Below are 18,939 nucleotides of genomic sequence, written 5' to 3' on the forward strand. Positions count from 1 at the left end.
TTTGTTTGTGGGAACCTATAAGTGTATACTACTGTGTAAATAGATATATATAATGAAACACATTTGTAATATAATGTTATCATTGTTGACAAATGCTGCACATTAATAAATACTCATTATGTCTGCTTACAACTACATTGTAGTGTGTGATAAAGCATTTATTAAATGTTTATATACTAATTATAACGCTAAAGTCAACTTTTATCAACCAGGCTGCAGTTAGTCTTCACACACATTATTGTATTATGTAGAGTGTAATGTGTACTTCATACATTTTGAAACTATTCAGACAAAAGTGTCACACACTGCTAAATCAGGAAAAATAATGCATAATAAATCATACATTTTGACATACTAAACTGTGAAATCTTCGTTTTTTCAATGTAATAAGGTTAACCCTTACATACTGCTCAGGGTCAAATTTGACCCACTTTTTTTAGTTTTTACATTTGAGAGCTGTAAAAACACACATTAATATACACATTTCATAATGTGACCCACAGTTTACAAAAAAGGAAATGCATACTTTTTTAGTTTTCCAAATGTACAAATTTGACCCGTGCCTCTTAAATAAAATAAATACAACTCAGCATTCAAACATGTTGTACTCATCATATTCTGTAAAATGTTCTCGTGGACCATAAAATAGTGATTATGAATGTCTTTTTATGAATGTTTTTCCATATGATGAGTCAAATAGAAGGATGAATCAAACATGTATTAATGACTAATGGGGACTTTATCAATGTGAATTGGTGTAGAGACTAATTATGAGTCAGAATATGAACAGTAGGTAAGGGTTAAGTGAAAACATTGTTTTTCCAATGAATATTGAATAAAGTGACCATAACTTTATAAACAATACACTTATTTATTACTCTACTGATACCCTCAAACCAATGCAGTTTATTACTGCAGCTCCCTCCTCCACCCAAAATTCCTCCACAGTGTTTTTGTGTTGTTGATATGAAATGAAACAGTGATAACAGACACCTGATTGTGGAGACAAAGAGTCATATTCAACACAGTGAAATGGAAACAATACAATCAAAATAGGAAAGGAAGGCAAACACTAGAAATCATTTCCAAATATTAAAAGCAAGGTTATGTCTTGGAAATGATTATGTCTTTAGTATAGAGTGTTTTGCTTTTTTTAGTTGAATAAACTCTAAATATGTGAAGCACATAAAATGCCTGATGCGGTCTATCTGATATAATAATGGGGGATTAGCAGTGTGTTTATTATTTTTTAGAATAAAGAGACAACAGAGACTTTAGTTTTCATTTCCAGTTATTATCACACAGTCTATTGTTATTCTGAGCTGCAGTGATAGCATCAGGGTGTAAAATAATTGACACTGTCAGCAGTCACTCCAGAGATGAAAGAAACTTTGCACATTTAAAATGTAGTGAAAATAGTCATGCATTTCTTAGAAGCACTGTCTTAAAATGATAGTGGAAATAAAATGATTCTACTGACCTATAAACATTTTTTTTTGTAAAATGAATTCAAACATTTTCTTCTAAACACATTAAATAGGTCATAAATTTATTTTTAAAAAAGGTGTAAAAAACATTTCAACCATTTAGATTTGAATTGTGGAGCTAGGCTTCACAAACTGTGTTTCTAGATTTCTGTGTTCAGGATTTAGTGGGAGGGTCTGAAAATCACTGTTGCGTTAGCATAAACCCGCCCCTGCTGCTGTAGAGGTATAAATACATTCAGCTCACACTACTACTACTACTACAGTCTAGAGTTAGTCAGTTAGCTGAGTTAGCTGCTGAGCTAGCCACCGAGTCATAGATATATATATATATACTGACTAGATGCCGTCTTCCGCTTCTCAACGTTCACAACAGTGCCGCCATCTTGGGACGGGGTATTACACTCTGATTTCACACAGTTCAACCGCAGACTGTAATCAAACATGCCAGACTTTTGTGCTGCCTACGGTTGTTCCAACCAAAGAAACCTAACCACCAGACAACAAGGAATAACATTTCACAGGTGAGAATCTGTTTATTATGGAAGCCTATTCCGCCATAAAACTTAGCTTTGATAATAGGCCTAAAAATATCCTCCAAGTAAGTCGAAATTAGAGATAATGAGAGATAAAAAGTGTGCATAATTATGACTTTTTATCTAATAATTATGACTTGTTATCTCATAATTATGACTTGTTATCTCATAATTATGACTTGTTATCTCATAATTGCGACTTTTTATCTCATAATTATGACTTGTTATCTCATAATTACGACTTTTTATCTCGTAATTATTACTTCTTATCTCATAATTATGACTTGTTATCTCATAATTATGACTTATCTCATAAGTACGACTTTTTATTTCATAATTATGACTTTTTATCTCATAATTACGACTTTTTATCTGTAAGACTAGTTGTCCCACGACGCGAATGGCATAAGCCTAGTGCTAGTTAGTTCTGCCTGTTAAAGAAATCTAACGTTGAAGACATCTAACAGTTTTCGATGGACTTGTTTTGTTTGTAGATTCCCACATGCAAAAGACGTCAAGCGTGGACAATAGCGCTCCAGAGAGAGGGATTTGAGCCAAAAGACTGCACGGTGCTCTGCAGCTGTAATTTTCGGCCAGAAGAAGTTATCTACAGCAGTGTTTCTCAACCGGTGGGGGGGCGCGAACACTCTCCGGGGGGGGCGCGAGCGGGCGCGAGTAGGCAACAGGATGGAGGGAAAAATCATAAAAATAAAAAATAAAACATTAAAAACAAATCGCGAAAATCCCCATGTCGAAAATGCAAGTGGTTGGACTACTACACATTGTGTAATGGAAGCCTTGCAGACTTTATCACTGATGCAGGCACGTCACACGTTTTCACCTCTTTATTTCAGTCAGCGTCTGAGCACCTGTCTGCAATGAGACAACAATTTGCGACGTATTTCAAAGAGGATTATCGCTCTTTCGCGTGGGTTCGAGATCCATTTGTGTGCACAGCAAACGAGCTGTCAATTGACATGCAGGAACAGCTTATTGAGCTGAAGAGTGACAGTAGGCTGAAGGAACGTTTCACCTCCTGCCCTCTTTCGTCATTCTGGGCAGCATTGATGCAGGAATACCCTCAACTCTGTGACGTCGCATTGAAGATTCTCCTCCCTTTCGCGTCGACATATTTGTGTGAGGCAGGCTTCTCGAAAATGACTGCACTCAAAACGAAATACCGGAATCGTGCACAAATTGAGGATGATTTGAGGCTATGTTTATCAGACATTGCACCAAGAATTGAGAATCCTTGCAAGGCAAAGCAGGCTCAGGTCTCACATTAACATCGCCTACCTCCCGGTTATAATAATAGCCTAGTAATGATAATAGGCCTATGATAATAATAATAATAATAATAATAATAATAATAGTAATACTACTACTACTACTACTAATAATAATAATGATAATAATAACAGCAAAGCATGTAACTATAATTATATAGCTAGCCTAGTAATGATAATAGGGATATCACTACTCATAATAATAATAATAATAATAATAATAATAATAATAATAATAATGCCTGCAAGCTCACATTAGAAGTCTGGTGCTACTGCCAGTTATAACAATAGCCTAGTAATGATGATAGGCCTACCTGATGATTATAATAATAATAATAATAATTATAATAATAATAATAATAATAATAGGCTAATAATAATAGTGTGGGCCTAAAAATAACAAATCTATTATTTTATATATCTATCTATCTATCTATCTATGCAAGGTGGTGTAGTGGGGTTGGGGCCGCGAGGGAGGGTGACACCGGGAGGAGGGGGGGCCCCAACTGCAATGAACCAGCTTTGGGGGGGCCCAGCTTGCAAAAGGTTGAGAACCCCTGATCTACAGGGTTATTAACCATTCCATGTATACTGGTCACAACAGTGGTCAGCTATTCAAAAGCTTCATGGATTTTGATGACATAGTTTTATTTCACCCTCCACAGTGAACACTAGAGCATCACCACATACACTACCACTTCATCTGCAGTAACTGTTTTGGTTTGTAAATCAGTTGATTTATGTTATTATAGTGTAATGTAATTTGTTAAAAAAATTAAATGGAGTTCAAGTATTTATTTTCATGTCTAATTACGTGTGTTTCTGTGTTTCTTATGCAGTTTTCCTGCTGGTGCTGAATTGTAATGTAATAAATAAAATTACACAATTTTTTTTTTTTTTTTTGGGGGGGGGGGGGGGGGGGGGCGGTTGCCAGACTTCTTAATATATGTTGTCATGATCTCTTATGTTTTTAAATTTAAAAACGTACTAAAGCATGAATGTAATAACTTATTTATTAACAAGATAATCGAAATTATATTTTTTATATACACAAAAATAATTTATCTAAAAATTATAATTTCGATATCATGTGAATAACATGGGATTATGACGCCCTTACATTAATTAAACCTGTCTTGAAATGTTAAAATACATCCAGACGTATCTGTTGAGAAACATATGTTTTATCTATGCACCATTCCAATATGGCGGTCGCGTTGACGTATTCCACTCAATAGTGCTTGCCTGGCAACGTGGCATCTAGTCAGTATATACATCTATGGCCACCGAGTTAGCCGCCGAGCTAACAGCTGAGTTAGCAGCAGAAAGCTCTTAGACTTAGCGTTCATGTTTCTGGTAGAGGTGGTGACACTTGGTAGGGGGCAGGGTTTCAGGGGACTCGGCGGGAACGCCCACAGCGTTTGCTAGCAGAGAAAGAGGCTGATTTTTACACAACTTTGAAGCCTAATTTCATATATTTAGCGATTTTTTTAATCATTTAAATTTGGCAGGGTGGTTAACAACACACTTTTCTGTGGTATGTCAAACTCAGAAAACACACTTATTCTTACTTTACACTGATTTTTAATTGTAAACTCAGGTTTTTTTTTCTCCATGTCAGGGTCCTGTAGGAATGGTGAATCTGTTTTCCAGTGATCTGATTGGTTAGTGGTTTTTATCTGATTCTCTGAAGTGAACCTGCTCTAGAGTGATACCAGAAATCTGGAGTTAAGTCCAAAGTTAAGTGGTAGATAGATAGAGAGCAGATAGCTGGATAAGGTTGTGGTACAGCAGGCCATAGCTGTTCTTGTTACATATGTATAGTATACAGTATGCAGTGCACTCTATGTGTCAGCAAACTCATTTACTGGCCATGCATTTGTTTGTGTTTGTCTTGGTATTGCAGTTCTACTCTTTCATGGGTTTGAGGTCTGATAACTGGTGTTGCATATAGCACAAGTCAAGGCACAGTGAATTACTTCTCTAACACACACAGAGAGGCCAACTGAAATAATGAAACTCCCTCACACATATATAAGCACTGCTGTCATGTTAAGCTTACACTCATGGCAAAAATATGAATTTACAGAGACAAGCTGGTGTCATGAAGGGGGAAAATAATTAGTGTGCATGGATCATACTCTCACATGGACAGCATGTGAACACAAAGATTATTTTTAGCTTTCAATTGACATAATTAGTGCTCGACTTGACGGTGCAATGTGTAGAATTTGGTGGCATCTAGTGGAACTGACATGGGACAAATGGAATATAATATTCATTAGTATGTTTTAATTAGTGTTTAATCACTTGAAAATAAGAATTGTTGTATTTGTGTTATCTTAGAAAGAACTTCATATCTTTAATGCAACCTGCCATGTTTCTACAGTAGCCCAGAACAGACAAACCAAACACTGGCTCTAGAGCCAACATAGGTTATCTTACACATATGGAAGGTGAAGGTATTCAGTTGGTTGCAGTCTGCCACCTGACTGCTAGATGCCACTAAATCCTACACACAGGTTCTTTAACTCTAACCCTAATTGTGACTTACAACATGATATTAAATTGAAATAAATAAATCCATATCTGTACATATAGTACATACATATTTGTTAAGTAAGTGGTAGCTCTTGTTGATACATCATTTACACTGCTGAGTATGAATACCAAATGATTTTCCTTCAGTTTGTGGTGCAGGGAATAAACTAGAATAACAATGTTTCATTTTGTATTGCATGGAAAGTCCACAGTATAATGATTCTATTTGAAATGCAAAAAACAAATTAAATCAACTTTTATTTTGAATAGTTTTAATTTACAAATGTGTGAATGGATGGTTTGAAGCTCCCTCCAGAATACAGCTGCAATAGTTTCATTTGCATTAAAGCCAATAGACAGAACCACACATTAAAATGCCAGATGTTTTTAGCTCATCTGCAGCAATGTATTCCGTCCTGTTATCAGACTCAGTTAAGTGTGGAGCCAGACCCAAGATGCTTGTTAAAAATCCATCAGAACAAAGCAACAGAGCTCATTTCTAACACCACCGCTCCACGATAACAAGTACTGTAACACTTATTAGCCTGACTTTCACTGCCAGGTAAACAGCCACACTTATATAATTTCAATTTCTTTTCTGCAATTTGGCAAATAAATGATTTGAAGTAGCAACTTAGATTAGTGTTTTTTTTGTTGTTGTTGTTTTTGGAACTTGTGGAACACTATTTGAAAAGTGAATGTTGTTTACAATAGTTAGTAATCCTCTTTTTGTTGAGTTGTGCTGGAGCAGAGGTCACTAATAGACGACCCAGACACTACCCTATCCAGACCTGTAACTGATCAAATACTGAGGATTGTTACATTGTGTGTGCTTTATTTTAACGGGCGCAGCTTCTCCAGTTATTACGGTTAAAGTGAAGTGGCCCTCAGAAACTCACAGACCACTGGGCATAGTGAATCTTCTCATGTGACGCTAATCAGCCAATCAAATCCATGCATTCGGTCACGTGGAGAGACTCGTCAGTGAGATACACAGAGAAAAGAGGAGAGACAGAGAGGAGGCAGATACAAGCTAAAACTAAGCATTTTATTTATTTGATATAAGAAAATAAAATGTATATATCTTATTTTTTAAATTTATTTTATTTAATTGAATCCCACAAGTTGAGTGTAAATACTAATAAATGAATTCTACTGTATTTATGTGACAATGTACAATCTAGCCACTAGACACAGATGCTGATGGAGCTACAATGCTACTTGAAGCTACTGAAAAATAACACAGACAAAATAAAGAAAATGAGAAAAGAATATGTATCACACATCATGTTCATTTTCATCCATGTGAGCATGCTCCTGAGACTGTTTATACAGCAGTCAAAAATACTTCATTATTTAACAATGAACTGACATAAATAGGTATGAAATAATGATCCATTCTGACATAAAAGTAATAAACACTGAAATACAAATCCTCCAAAACCAAGCAAATATTGTCTGAACAGATAATTAAGACTTAAGTAATGTGTGTTGTTCTATCACAACTTTGCATTTTATCATTAAAAAGGACAAAAACACTTGCTTTGGTCTGAATCAGTGGAGGAGTTGACGCTTCTGTTGCATTTTCCTTTTGGTTCAGTTTGGTTTCACACAGCTAAATTTCAAGCTAATCAAAATATATCACAAAAAGCCATGTGGGAGCTGTCACTGCATTCATTCGTCAGAAATCTCTTGGGGTTGGCAGGAAAAAAAGGAGAGTTTGTGTTTCTTCTGGGACAGCTGTGCAAAATGGACCATTGGCAGAACTGGCATTTCTTCATAACTGCAGTCATCATTCGGGCCATAAACCAAGTGAAAATATGTGAGCAGAATGGAACAATTGAATCCAATTCGAGGCAACATCTATGGAAAATGTGTTGGGTTTACCAGCGTAGGGCCAGCACAGTTTCACATCAGCTTCCCCTTCCTCAACAGCTTCACCTTCCTCAACAGCTTCACCTTCCTCAACAGCAGATTTCCACATTATTGAAGATCTAAAAGCTTTTACTGTCATATGCACAGCAACATAGTGTTGTTTTCAAGTAAACAACACCTGTCAATGCAAAAAAAATAATTGCAAAGTAAATTAAAAAACTTCCTCTTGGATTTAGGCGATGACTTTGAACTATCCTGGAGGTTGCATCAAGCCATTCTGCCACACCTAACACCAAGACCACATACCGAGTCACTGCACTTCTGATGCATGTGAAAAGTTTTCCAATACCCCACAGCACCTAAAAAATGCTACAAGTCATTACAAAGCATTTTCATGAATTTCATGAACATCAAAGCAACTTTTTCTCAACATGGCCCTGAGTTTGGGGCCACACCTGAGCCCAATCACTAGGGAACTTCTAAAATACCTACAAATGCAATGGTATAGGGGAATATGTTATCTATCTATCTACAGTATCTATCTATCTATCTATCTATCTATCTATCTATCTATCTATCTATCTATCTATCTATCTATCTATCTATCTATCTATCTATCTATCTATCTATCTATCCATTCATCCATCCATCCATCCATCCATCCATCCATCCATCCATCCATCCATATCCATCCATCCATCCATCTAGGTAAATAGATAGATAGGTAGCTAGATATAGTGCCAAAAACGGTATCATATAATGTATAAATAAAGCTGAATCATTTAAGATAATGTGTATAGAGTAGAAAGGTGGGAGGATTTATTTAGGCATACAGTATTCCAGAGGTCTGGTTTATTATGAGGTGAAGTGATTTACAGCTGGAGGACATCCAAGGCATGGTTTTACATTAAACCTTCCTTGGTGAATCATCACAATAAAACATTATCAAATGTATTATAAGACAAAGTAAACAAACTGCTGCAACAACAAATCACAGACAGACTGTGTTTTTAGCAGTGATATTGAAGAGTAAGAATCATATTAGTATCTAACAGCACCAAAGTGACATTAGCATGCTTACAACAAACATTAGCAGTGTACTTTTGCCTTGTGAATGTTTGTCTGGTGGCTTGTTGAAGATACTGAACAAGACATGCACCCATGCTTGTATATAAGATATGAAGGAGACTATAGCAGGAAAGCTAATCTGGGTTATTGTAACAAGTCTTGTGTTATGTTGTAGGATGCTAACAAGCTCAGTGTGACCATCTGCTCTGCCTGTGATAGAATGTGGATGTTACTTCATGCAACTATTTGATTAGGTTGTGCAGGCTGGTAACTTAGCATGCCATTCTGTTAAATGACTGCAGAATAAACTTCTCACTTTTGGTTTCTGCTATTTTTCCTCGATGAGTGAACTTACTGACAGAGAAGGTATGCTATGCCAGACAAAAGTGTTTGGTTGGGTCATGGTTAAGAGAAAACACAACTTTGTCCTTCTGTAGTTTTGTAATGCTAATGTCATTTATCCTCTGCCTTTGTTCCTGACAAACAAAAGTAATAATTGATCTACCTAGAGGTCAGGATAAACATAGGTGATGTTAGGTCCTACAACAAATAACTAATACTGTCACTCCATAGAAGCTCTTTTAAACCTTCAGCAACTTGATTCAGCTCACTTTCAGATTGTGGGTGAACTTTTGATAAATATAGCAACAATGACATTTTGTTTCCAGGTCTGATTTCTGTCACTGACTGGCTTCTTCTCTACAGTTGGGCTGGGTATCGAAATAAATCAATACCAAGCAGTATCGAATCATCTCCTGTCAAATGATACCTGCAATTGTATGGACTTACTCACAGCCAATTAACACAAATGTTCTTTGATTTAATGAGACATGATTGGTCCACTGCAATGGCAGCTATGGGTATCAAAGTACCCATTCCAAATTTACTCAGTAAATGTACTAAGTTGGTATCGGTACTCAGTTGGTATCGGCACTAAGTTGGTATCGGTACTCAGTTGGTATCGGTACTCAGTTGGTATCGGCACTCAGTTGGTATCAGTACTCAGTTGGTATCGGTACTAAGTTGGTATTGCTACTCAGTTGGTATCGGTACTCAGTTGGTATCGGTACTCAGTTGGTATCGGTACTCAGTTGGTATCGGTACTAAGTTGGTATAGGTACTCAGTTGGTATCGGTACTAAGTTGGTATAGGTACTCAGTTGGTATCAGCACTCAGTTGGTATCAGCACTCAGTTGGTATCGGTACTCAGTTGGTATCGGTTCTAAGTTGGTATGGGCACTCAGTTGGTATCGGTACTAAGTTGGTATCGGCACTCAGTTGGTATCGGTTCTAAGTTGGTATCAGTACTAAGTTGGTATCGGTTCTAAGTTGGTATCGGTACTCAGTTGGCATCGGTTCTAAGTTGGTATCGGTACTCAGTCGGTATCGGTATCACTTGGATTGGTAGTGGTATTGTAAGTTTTTTAAACGATAACTAGCCCTACTCCACAGTTATGGTTGCTGAACCTCATGAGTATTATGGTATTTAAATATGTCAATAATCATGGCCATTGTGTAAACCTACAGTATTATTTAATTATCTGAAGTTTCAATAATTTGGCATTTCATAGTTATTAGGAATTGGGTTTGGTGAGGTCACACAGAACAAGATCCCTGGTCACATCCAATGATCACCTTAGGACATATAAGTAGGAGACTCCCTTATTTCTATGTTGAAAATGGTATGTTGATGGAGACATTCAGAGGGGAAAGGATGTTTGGAGTTAGTGGCTGCTACCACTTTACATCTCTTTTGTAGTAGCCTTCAGCATAAATGTTCCCACATTTTCATTTGGACAGTTTCATGAAATAGGTCAAACTGATTAGACATATTTTAAACCAACACTACCCAGCCTTTTGCCATGTTTCATGAGTGTGAACTTCCTTATCAGATAGATTATCAGCTTCATGTACCTCCAGACTACCCCTCCGAAACCAAGGAGGAGGGTTTTCCATTCTGGCACCCCTACCAGCAATACTCAGCAGGACCACATTGTTTATCTGTGCTTTCAAAAAGCATTACAGATTACAATTAAGAAATGCTAATGTTTGATGAGTTTAGGTACAAAAACCACATGGTTAAGTTGAGGAAATGATGATGGTTTGGGTTAAAATGATCACTTTGTATAGGTATAGAGAAGCATGTGGAGTGGGCTAAAGTCACTACTTCCTTAAAGTTAGGTGACCCTCATGGTCATTGGTACAATAATAGCCATGGGGTTAAGGTTAGGGAGTCATAGTTAATTATTTTGTTATTACACTGTTCCAAATAGCTGTTGGAAATATGACAAAATGAACAGCGGTCTCCTGTTGCAAAATTCACTGTTACACCATCCATCTAACCCACCGCCTTCAATTGAGAAATTTGTCATATTATATCTAGGCATGCGCCACCACTCCATGTGGTAGCCCCTGCTATTAGTGAATGTGTGTGAATGGGTGAATATGACATGTAGTGTAAAAGTGCTTGCAGTGGTCAGAAAGACTAAAAAAGTGATATATTAGTACAGTCCATGTACTTCTTTTTTTTTTTGGGGGGGGGGGTCTCAAAGTTAGAGCTGATACTGCAGTCCACCACTGCTGCTTTCACAGTGCCTGATAATTGGACTTAATTCATTTAGTTTCACTTCTCACTTATTCATTCTGACATTGTGCTCATGTCGGTCATTTTTTGTTATAGAGGGGGGTTGAATTGTGCTTTAACCTGTCAATTGTTACTGTCCCACTTATGTCTTTTCATTCATTACAGATGCCCTCGCTGTTTCTAGGAGCAGTCCATTTTCGCAACATTAAAAAACCATAACACAATCAGACCCCCTTTTGGTGGCTATTGAAGGAGACTTGAAACAAGACATGAACTCTCTAAAGCACTATTTTTTCCACTGTTTCCATTAATACTTTAATCACTTTTTGTGTGAACAACTGTGAGCAACACTATGAATGCCCTTGAGGAGAGACCATCTGAAAGAATGCAGTTATCTCCATTTTTACAATTCATCGGATCAATTTTTTTCTATGAGGGCAGGTTTTACCTCATTTCACGTAATTTAGAACGGGTATATATATTTTTGCTTTTCAATACGTTTGTTAGAAGCATACTGAGATCAGTGGGATTAATTGTGATGATGACTTCTAGTTATTCCTGTGCAAAATTAGTTTGGACCTTTTTGTTGGGAATCTGCAGTAAAATGGTCCTGGTAGACCAGCTTCAACATGGACCATTTTATGTCATATTCTTTAGAAAAAAAGGACACTTTTCTTTTAGTGCACTTGTAATGCACTCACAAGGACATTTGCAATTGCATGGATCTTACTTCACCTTCCATTTCCTCCTGGACAACTTTTCAGGCTTACAAATCAATCAATTCACTATGTATTTCACTAGCCCTTGCAAGTACTCCTGAGGTAACCACAAGCTTCCGGGACTATTTCGCAAGGATTCAGAGGTGAGATTTCGTACGGTGATCGAGGCTCAATGTGTATAGATTGATGTAATGAGGTGTCATGTCACTTGTTGGTCAGCATTGGAGTTGGTCCCCTGTCCACTGCTACTAGTACTTACAATGGGTTAAATGCAGAGACTGAATCTCACTTTACAACTGTACATGTGACAAATAAAGTACCTTTAATTAAGTCGAATATGACAATTATTAGTCAGTGACCCCAAGTTTTGGGGTCAGTTTAGGGATCAGGGGTGAGGCACTCTCCATGCACTCCAGTTTGAAATTAAAGTAAGGCTGTTTTATCCATGGAATTAAAAAAGGTTGCAATGTATCTTACACAACAAAGCTGTTATTATTAATAACATAACACAAAAATATAGTTTATTTCTATTTTGGAAAACAGATGTTTATGATTTTTGTAAAAACTACTTACTACTTCTTACAGTTCTACATTTGTTTGCACAGTAAGAACATATTCAGGTAAGAACATATTGAGGAATCCCAGAATTGTGCTTAAAACTTTCAAATGCAGAGTTTACACACAGATGTGTGCATTTGGACTGTTTGTGAATGAAACCTCTGTTCTGTTCTCTGCTATTCTCTCTTACGACTTGACACGGTGGTCAAATCACACACTCCAACAAATGTTGTTGCCTGGTGACAGTTGTAAGTATAAATGCTCATGTTTTCAATCTGGATTTATCTTTTAACACTAGAGTTTGGTGGTTCTAGTTTTAAGATACTTGTGCATTGACTTCAGCCTCAGTATGTAGTAGTTGCTGCTTGGTGGCAACACATTCCATAATATTGGTAGGTCCAATTCTCCAGTTGACAACAAATGATCATGATCATTTACTATGTTGTGCAGCTTACTCTGATAGTTCTTTGTACTGCAGCAGAGCACATTACATATTAGTCGAGGAGGTAGAGCAGTCGTCTACTAATCAAAAGATTGGCAGTTTGATTCTTGGCTCAATCTGTTTTTCTATCAGTCATCATGTTTTATACTAAAGGCCACTACTTGTTGCAACAAGATAATAGATGTTAAACACATCTAAATAGTTTTTTCCCAGAAAGCTTAACTCAAGTAAAACCTGTCAGCCTCAGGCAGTTGTGGACTGGCTGCAGGAGATTTCAATAATCTGAAGGTTTCATCCCAAAATCAACATAAGCACCTGCGCAACACAAGTGTGAATACGGATAACTGTCCCTGATTATTCGGACTCAACTTTACAACTGAAGCTTCTTGACGTAAATCCCAAAATCTGCATACAGCTCCTTGTGTCGTCTTTTTCCATATGATATTAGGAGAAGAGAGAGGGATAAGTTCCAGATTGCTTTTATATCAAAGTAGCAGCGTAAAAGTCCTATACATTTACTCAATGTTCTTTCTAGATTACCTGTCATTCAAAATCTGATATTTGTTAGCAATGATGGAAACTATAGCAATCATCATTGACTTGTTTCTCAGCACACATGTAAAAAAGTCAAGTGTTCCAGTGTATTCTAAGACCATAGACTTGTATCTGCCACAGGTCCCCATGCTCTTAACACAGCAAATAAGACACGAGTATTAAATGTATCACATGCCCTGAAACCTAAACAGTCAGTCTCATCATTTGCAATCAATTATGCAAATATAAGACAACCGTGTCACCCAGTGTGGCAGAATTTTTTTTTTTTTTGTCATGCCAGATTCACGTGCCATACATGAAAATGTACTGGTGTCGATTTATAGCAATTCCAGCGAGATAAAAAAGTCCTCTGTCTACACTGACTGTGCTGACATGTGTTGTCTGTTGCCTGAAGCCAAGCTAAATGATTACATATGCACACAAACACACACTTGAGCTTAAATTTGCATAAAAACCAGAGAAAGTGGGGAACAGATGAGAAGAAAGATACATATAATAACACAGAGAGTGTGTGTGATGTGTGATCTGTGTGTGTGTGTGAATGTACACATGAGGGCAGACAGTGCTGTGATGCAGATCTGTGCCTTTGTGCTGTTATTTAATAAAAATTAAAAAAAAGAAAAGAGGAAAAAAACAGTGCTTTTATCACTGTCGATTTCGGAATTGGCCCCGCTGTGGAGCAGAGAGGCTGGTGGTGTGTTGGTGTAGGGGGGAGGAGTAGAAGGAGATAGGCGAGGCAGTGAGGCAGGCCCCGTGTTTTGGGTTTAATATGATTGTCTCTGCCGCTATCTGGCCCAGCAGCGGAAGCATCAGCGAGCTCTGCAGTCTGAATAATTTATGGGTTCAAGAAGCTGCAAAGTCTGCAGCTCAGCTGATAAATCCCCCGCTGATGGTGTCAGACACACAACGAAAAGGCTACCGATCAACGTGAATGTATGTGTGTGTCAGCGTGTGTGTGTGTATGAGAGAAGATGAATGTGTTTTCATGCCTGTGATCAGTGGTGTATGTACAGTATTTGTGTTTGCGAGCACAATCTGGAGTCATGTTTGCATTGTAAGTTTCATTTGTGCATGCTTTGGCTAGTGAGTTCAGTAGCAGGATGAGCATACTGGATTTATAGTTGGAAGCGTAGTGCAATTATAACTTAAATCCAAATCTTTTAAAAAAATGTGATGTGGATGGTGTGTCAATATCCTGTTTTTAGTACACTTCAAATACAAGTGTTAGTCTGCCTCTTGATACTTTCTGGCTTACCTAGCCTACTTGTGGCTCTAATCCCCAAGCCCATTGGTTCTTTCTGAAGATCTTTTTTAACAGCTCAGCTCTTTTAAGAAAGCCTCAGTGATTTCCTAAAACAGCTGCTCACTGTTTTTATAAAACGTTACTCAAACAGGAGAAAATAGAGCATTTTTGTTGGGGACTATATTCATTGGAAGATGAGTGTTTCTGGCAGTGAAATGACTGTGTGTGGGATTGAGTCAAATTAAACTATAGTGTGTGTGTTCATGGTGATAGAAGAACGAGTCACCCATTGCAACAATGTGGCTCACTTATGTCTTTTAGTTTTTTATCAGCAAGGAGCGTAGAGGTTACTTAGTTGTAGTCATGTGACCTAACAATGGAACTTCAGTCATGTGATGATGATGGCATTCATACAGTTGTAAATAGTCAGTTAAAAAAAGTGTATCTATTACAGTTACTTTAATTAATCACTAATTTAAACCATGAGTGTTCCTTTAATAGGAATACTCAGGCAACTTAAACTTATATTTGGCAGTGTTGGGGGTGTTTAGGGTTGGGGGAATAGTTGGATTACTTTTTTGACGCGTTAGGTCCACAATTTAAATAGTCAGTTGTTTAGTTAAAGTCTGTGTAAAGTAAGAATAAATATGTGTTCTGAGTTTGACATACCACAGAAAAGTGTATTGTTAACCACCCTGCCAAATTTGAATGATTAAAAAAATCGCCAAATATATGAAATTAAGCTTCAAAGTTAGCTGAAACCCCGCCCCCTACCAAGTGTCACCTGTCAATCAAAGTCACCACCTCTACCAGAAACATGGACGCTACATCTGATAACTTTCTGCTGCTAACTCAGCTGCTAACTCAGCTAACTGTAGACTGTAGTAGTAGTAGTGTGCGCCTAATGAATTTATACCTCTACAGCAGCAGGGGTTGAAATGCTTTTTACACATTTTTAGAAATACATTTATTACCTATTTAATGTGTTTAGAAGAAAATTCACTTTATATGGTCTTTAAGTTTTCAAAAAGGCAATCAGTTATTATTTTTAACCCGCTATTCCTGTAGTTATCCTTTTACTAAAAATCAAATGAAATTAAGCATCAAGGAGTTATAGAGGTTAAGGCAGCTCTCCATATTCACCTTATATTAAACTTTATCGTATGATGTGAGGTCCTAATGTTGTGAGAAATTGTATTTTTAAATATTCAGGATGTTCTATCACTTTGAATATCAATGCATCAGTTCACAAAAAGAAATATCACAGTTTAAAGTCAAGTATGTAATTTTGTGGCCAGGTATTCATCATCCAGTTGCAGTAGCACTTTTTCTTTGTTAAGAATATCAATAGTCCTTGGCTTGAGCATTGACAACTCACCTGTCCATTTTTAGTGCTCTCACACACTATGACGGCATTGTTTCCCCCAGAGATAGATGGAATGTTGTCATTGACGTCCAGGACCTGGATGGTGACTGGAATGTGACTCACCATACGAGGGTTATCTGCAATTAAAAACAAGGTTGAAGGTAAAAACACAGGTTGTAGTTGGGTCTGCAGTCAGGCTTTCTGTATTTCACTAATTGTATTTTCAGGTTCATTTTTAAGCAGTTTGTTGTTCAGTGAACTTACAAATTGCAATAGTCATAATTCATTAGGCCTGTCACTTCTAGTAATATCAAAAACCACTGTTGTTTAGGCCTTTTGGAAAGTGGAAGTAACTACGTGGATCAACAACCTACAGTCACTATTAATGTCTCACATGAGCTGCTTCAATACTCCAACAGAACAGTACATTCATTTAGTCTTTTTAGGGATGTCAGTCTTGCCTCTGTCATGCCAGGACAGAGCGTGTACAGCCGTCTTAACAGTTTAACCATATTAACTATTTCACTTTAAATGTTAATAGAATAGATGATATAGAACATATTAAGCTGGATTTGTGTGTGAAATTTCAGTTGGACTTATGGTGTGAGAGGTATGGCCTTCCCGATTTTTTTTTTTTGTGGCCTTAATTACATTGCCACAGTCTAGCTAAGTGGGCTCATATTTCTTGGGAAGCACGTGCATGATTTCCAGTTATTGGTACAAGTTTAATGATTTTATCTCATTTCAGCTTACAGCAATTTGACTCTTTGGTGTTTAAACCAAACTAATAATAATACACTGGCACAAAACAAAGTGGGCATACAGCTTAGGCTGATGGTGATTTCATTAGTCGAGCAGGTATGTGAAACATGAATGTCTAGATGTCAAATCATCCAACAGTAGTTGAAAACCAAAAAAGTTGTTAGCGCTGAAAAGTCAGAGGATCACCAAAGTCAGAAAGATTCTTCCTCTGGGAACCATCAATCTGTGCAAAGATCATAGTCATCCATGATCAAGAGTTGTCCAGGTTTTCAGTCTGGTCTGAGCTGACATTGCTGACAGTGGAGCTAAAAACACTTTCAGTCTTGCCAACCATTTTCAATGAAAAGTAACTATAGCCAGCTCAAAAAGCAGCTGAAACTCCCACTCACTGAACACAGCAAGCTCTGAAAGCTGTGATCACTGAGAGAGGAATATTTGGCACGTCTGTCCCAGAGAGATGAGCAAAGGTCTTCCGAAAAAAAAAAAAAGTCCCTGAAGAGATCCTTAAAGTCTAGCGAGAAAACAGGTAAATTGGCAACACTGCTTTCAGTTCACCATAATATATCAGTTCATTAAATACATGAGGCTATCTAGTCTGAATACCACATGTTTGTTAATCAGTTATAGTAGTGGTGTCACTCTATATTGCTTTTTCCTGATTAACCCTTACATACTGTTCATATTCTACACCCTTGCAGTATGTTCTGGGTCGACTTAGACCCGGTCTAAGCATCTCCTCATTAAAAGGGTCTATACCACATTTTTAATCACAGATGTGTTTAGAAAGCATCAATAATCGATCTGACTGATCAATAAATGTGATTAAACCTTGATTCATGTTTCAGAGAGCAGAGAGAGTGCATCTTTTAGGAGAAAAAACAGCTACTATCACACAATATCATATTGCATTTTATTTCCATTTTTGTATATTCAGGGTGACATAAGTAAAAGTCAACCTAGCAGAAATGTGTATAAGGTGTTTTTACAGCTCTAAAATGTATAAATGAGTCAAATTGGACCTGAACAGTATGTAAGGGTTAAGGAGATGGTTGGACGATTGTTCTTCTTGGCACCATTCCACTGTGGATAACAAGCTCTGGGACTACATAGACACCATATTAGAGCAAGATGTAATATGCCAGGGGTGAAATTCATTAAGCAGGAAGGTGGTGCCCAATCAAAAAAGGAAATGTGTGTACTGAAGTGATCTATGAATGAAACTGTTGGAAATTATTTATTGGTGATGTGTAGTTCCGAACCCTGAAAAACATGACCAAGGAAGCCCACTGTTCCTAATCATACGTGCAAATAAAAGCTGGCCTGGGTTGAATGATCATTGGCCGTGTCGCTGGCCAAACAGTGGGCAGCACACTGTGTTGGGCCAGTCCTTGAGAGAGTTACACTGTCAGTTTAGGGTAGTGCTCTACATTAATACTCATACTGCTTCTGGAAGGCTGAGCTGTAACAATGGTCCACACAGCTCTTGGAATTATCTAAACATTAGCTGTAATGATACAGTCTTGTGCCTGAGCCAGTCACAGCTGAAGGTGTGCCCACTTGTGCTGGGGTCACAACCATAATAAAGAATATTATATCATAATACGGCTCAGCCTTCCTCTAAGGATCAGAGGGAATTATTACCAAAAAAAATGGAATTAGCATTATTTTTAATCCAGCTTTCACACGTCCTTGACAAATATTTCCTTGACATACCTCAAGAGAGCTGGAGTTGTGGAATGCTAAAGTGAATCAGGAAATAAAAGCACAAAGTCAGTGCTCTGTCTGAGCTAACACAATGCTGAAATGGAGCATCGCATTAGTGACCGTTTACTGACCATTTACAGCAAAAAAGGTTATACACATAGTTTTGGCGGAAAAGGCTCTTCTCTTCGAGAAACACAATCCTGATTAATAAGTATT

At 37.4% G+C, this 18,939-nt stretch overlaps 1 protein-coding gene across 1 annotated transcript in view; it reads right to left on the minus strand.

Annotated features, from left to right (window-relative positions):
• LOC128369195 (cadherin-18-like) overlaps positions 1 to 18,939 on the minus strand; it is a 207,895-nt gene that overhangs the window by 32,456 nt on the left and 156,500 nt on the right. The window contains exon 8 of the mRNA XM_053330195.1: positions 16,270 to 16,394. Within this exon, the coding sequence (XP_053186170.1) occupies positions 16,270 to 16,394 (125 nt within the window). The remainder of the gene's footprint in view (positions 1 to 16,269; positions 16,395 to 18,939) is intronic.

The sequence above is a fragment of the Scomber japonicus genome, chromosome 12, assembly GCF_027409825.1.
Source record: "Scomber japonicus isolate fScoJap1 chromosome 12, fScoJap1.pri, whole genome shotgun sequence".
Lineage (NCBI taxonomy): Eukaryota > Metazoa > Chordata > Actinopteri > Scombriformes > Scombridae > Scomber > Scomber japonicus.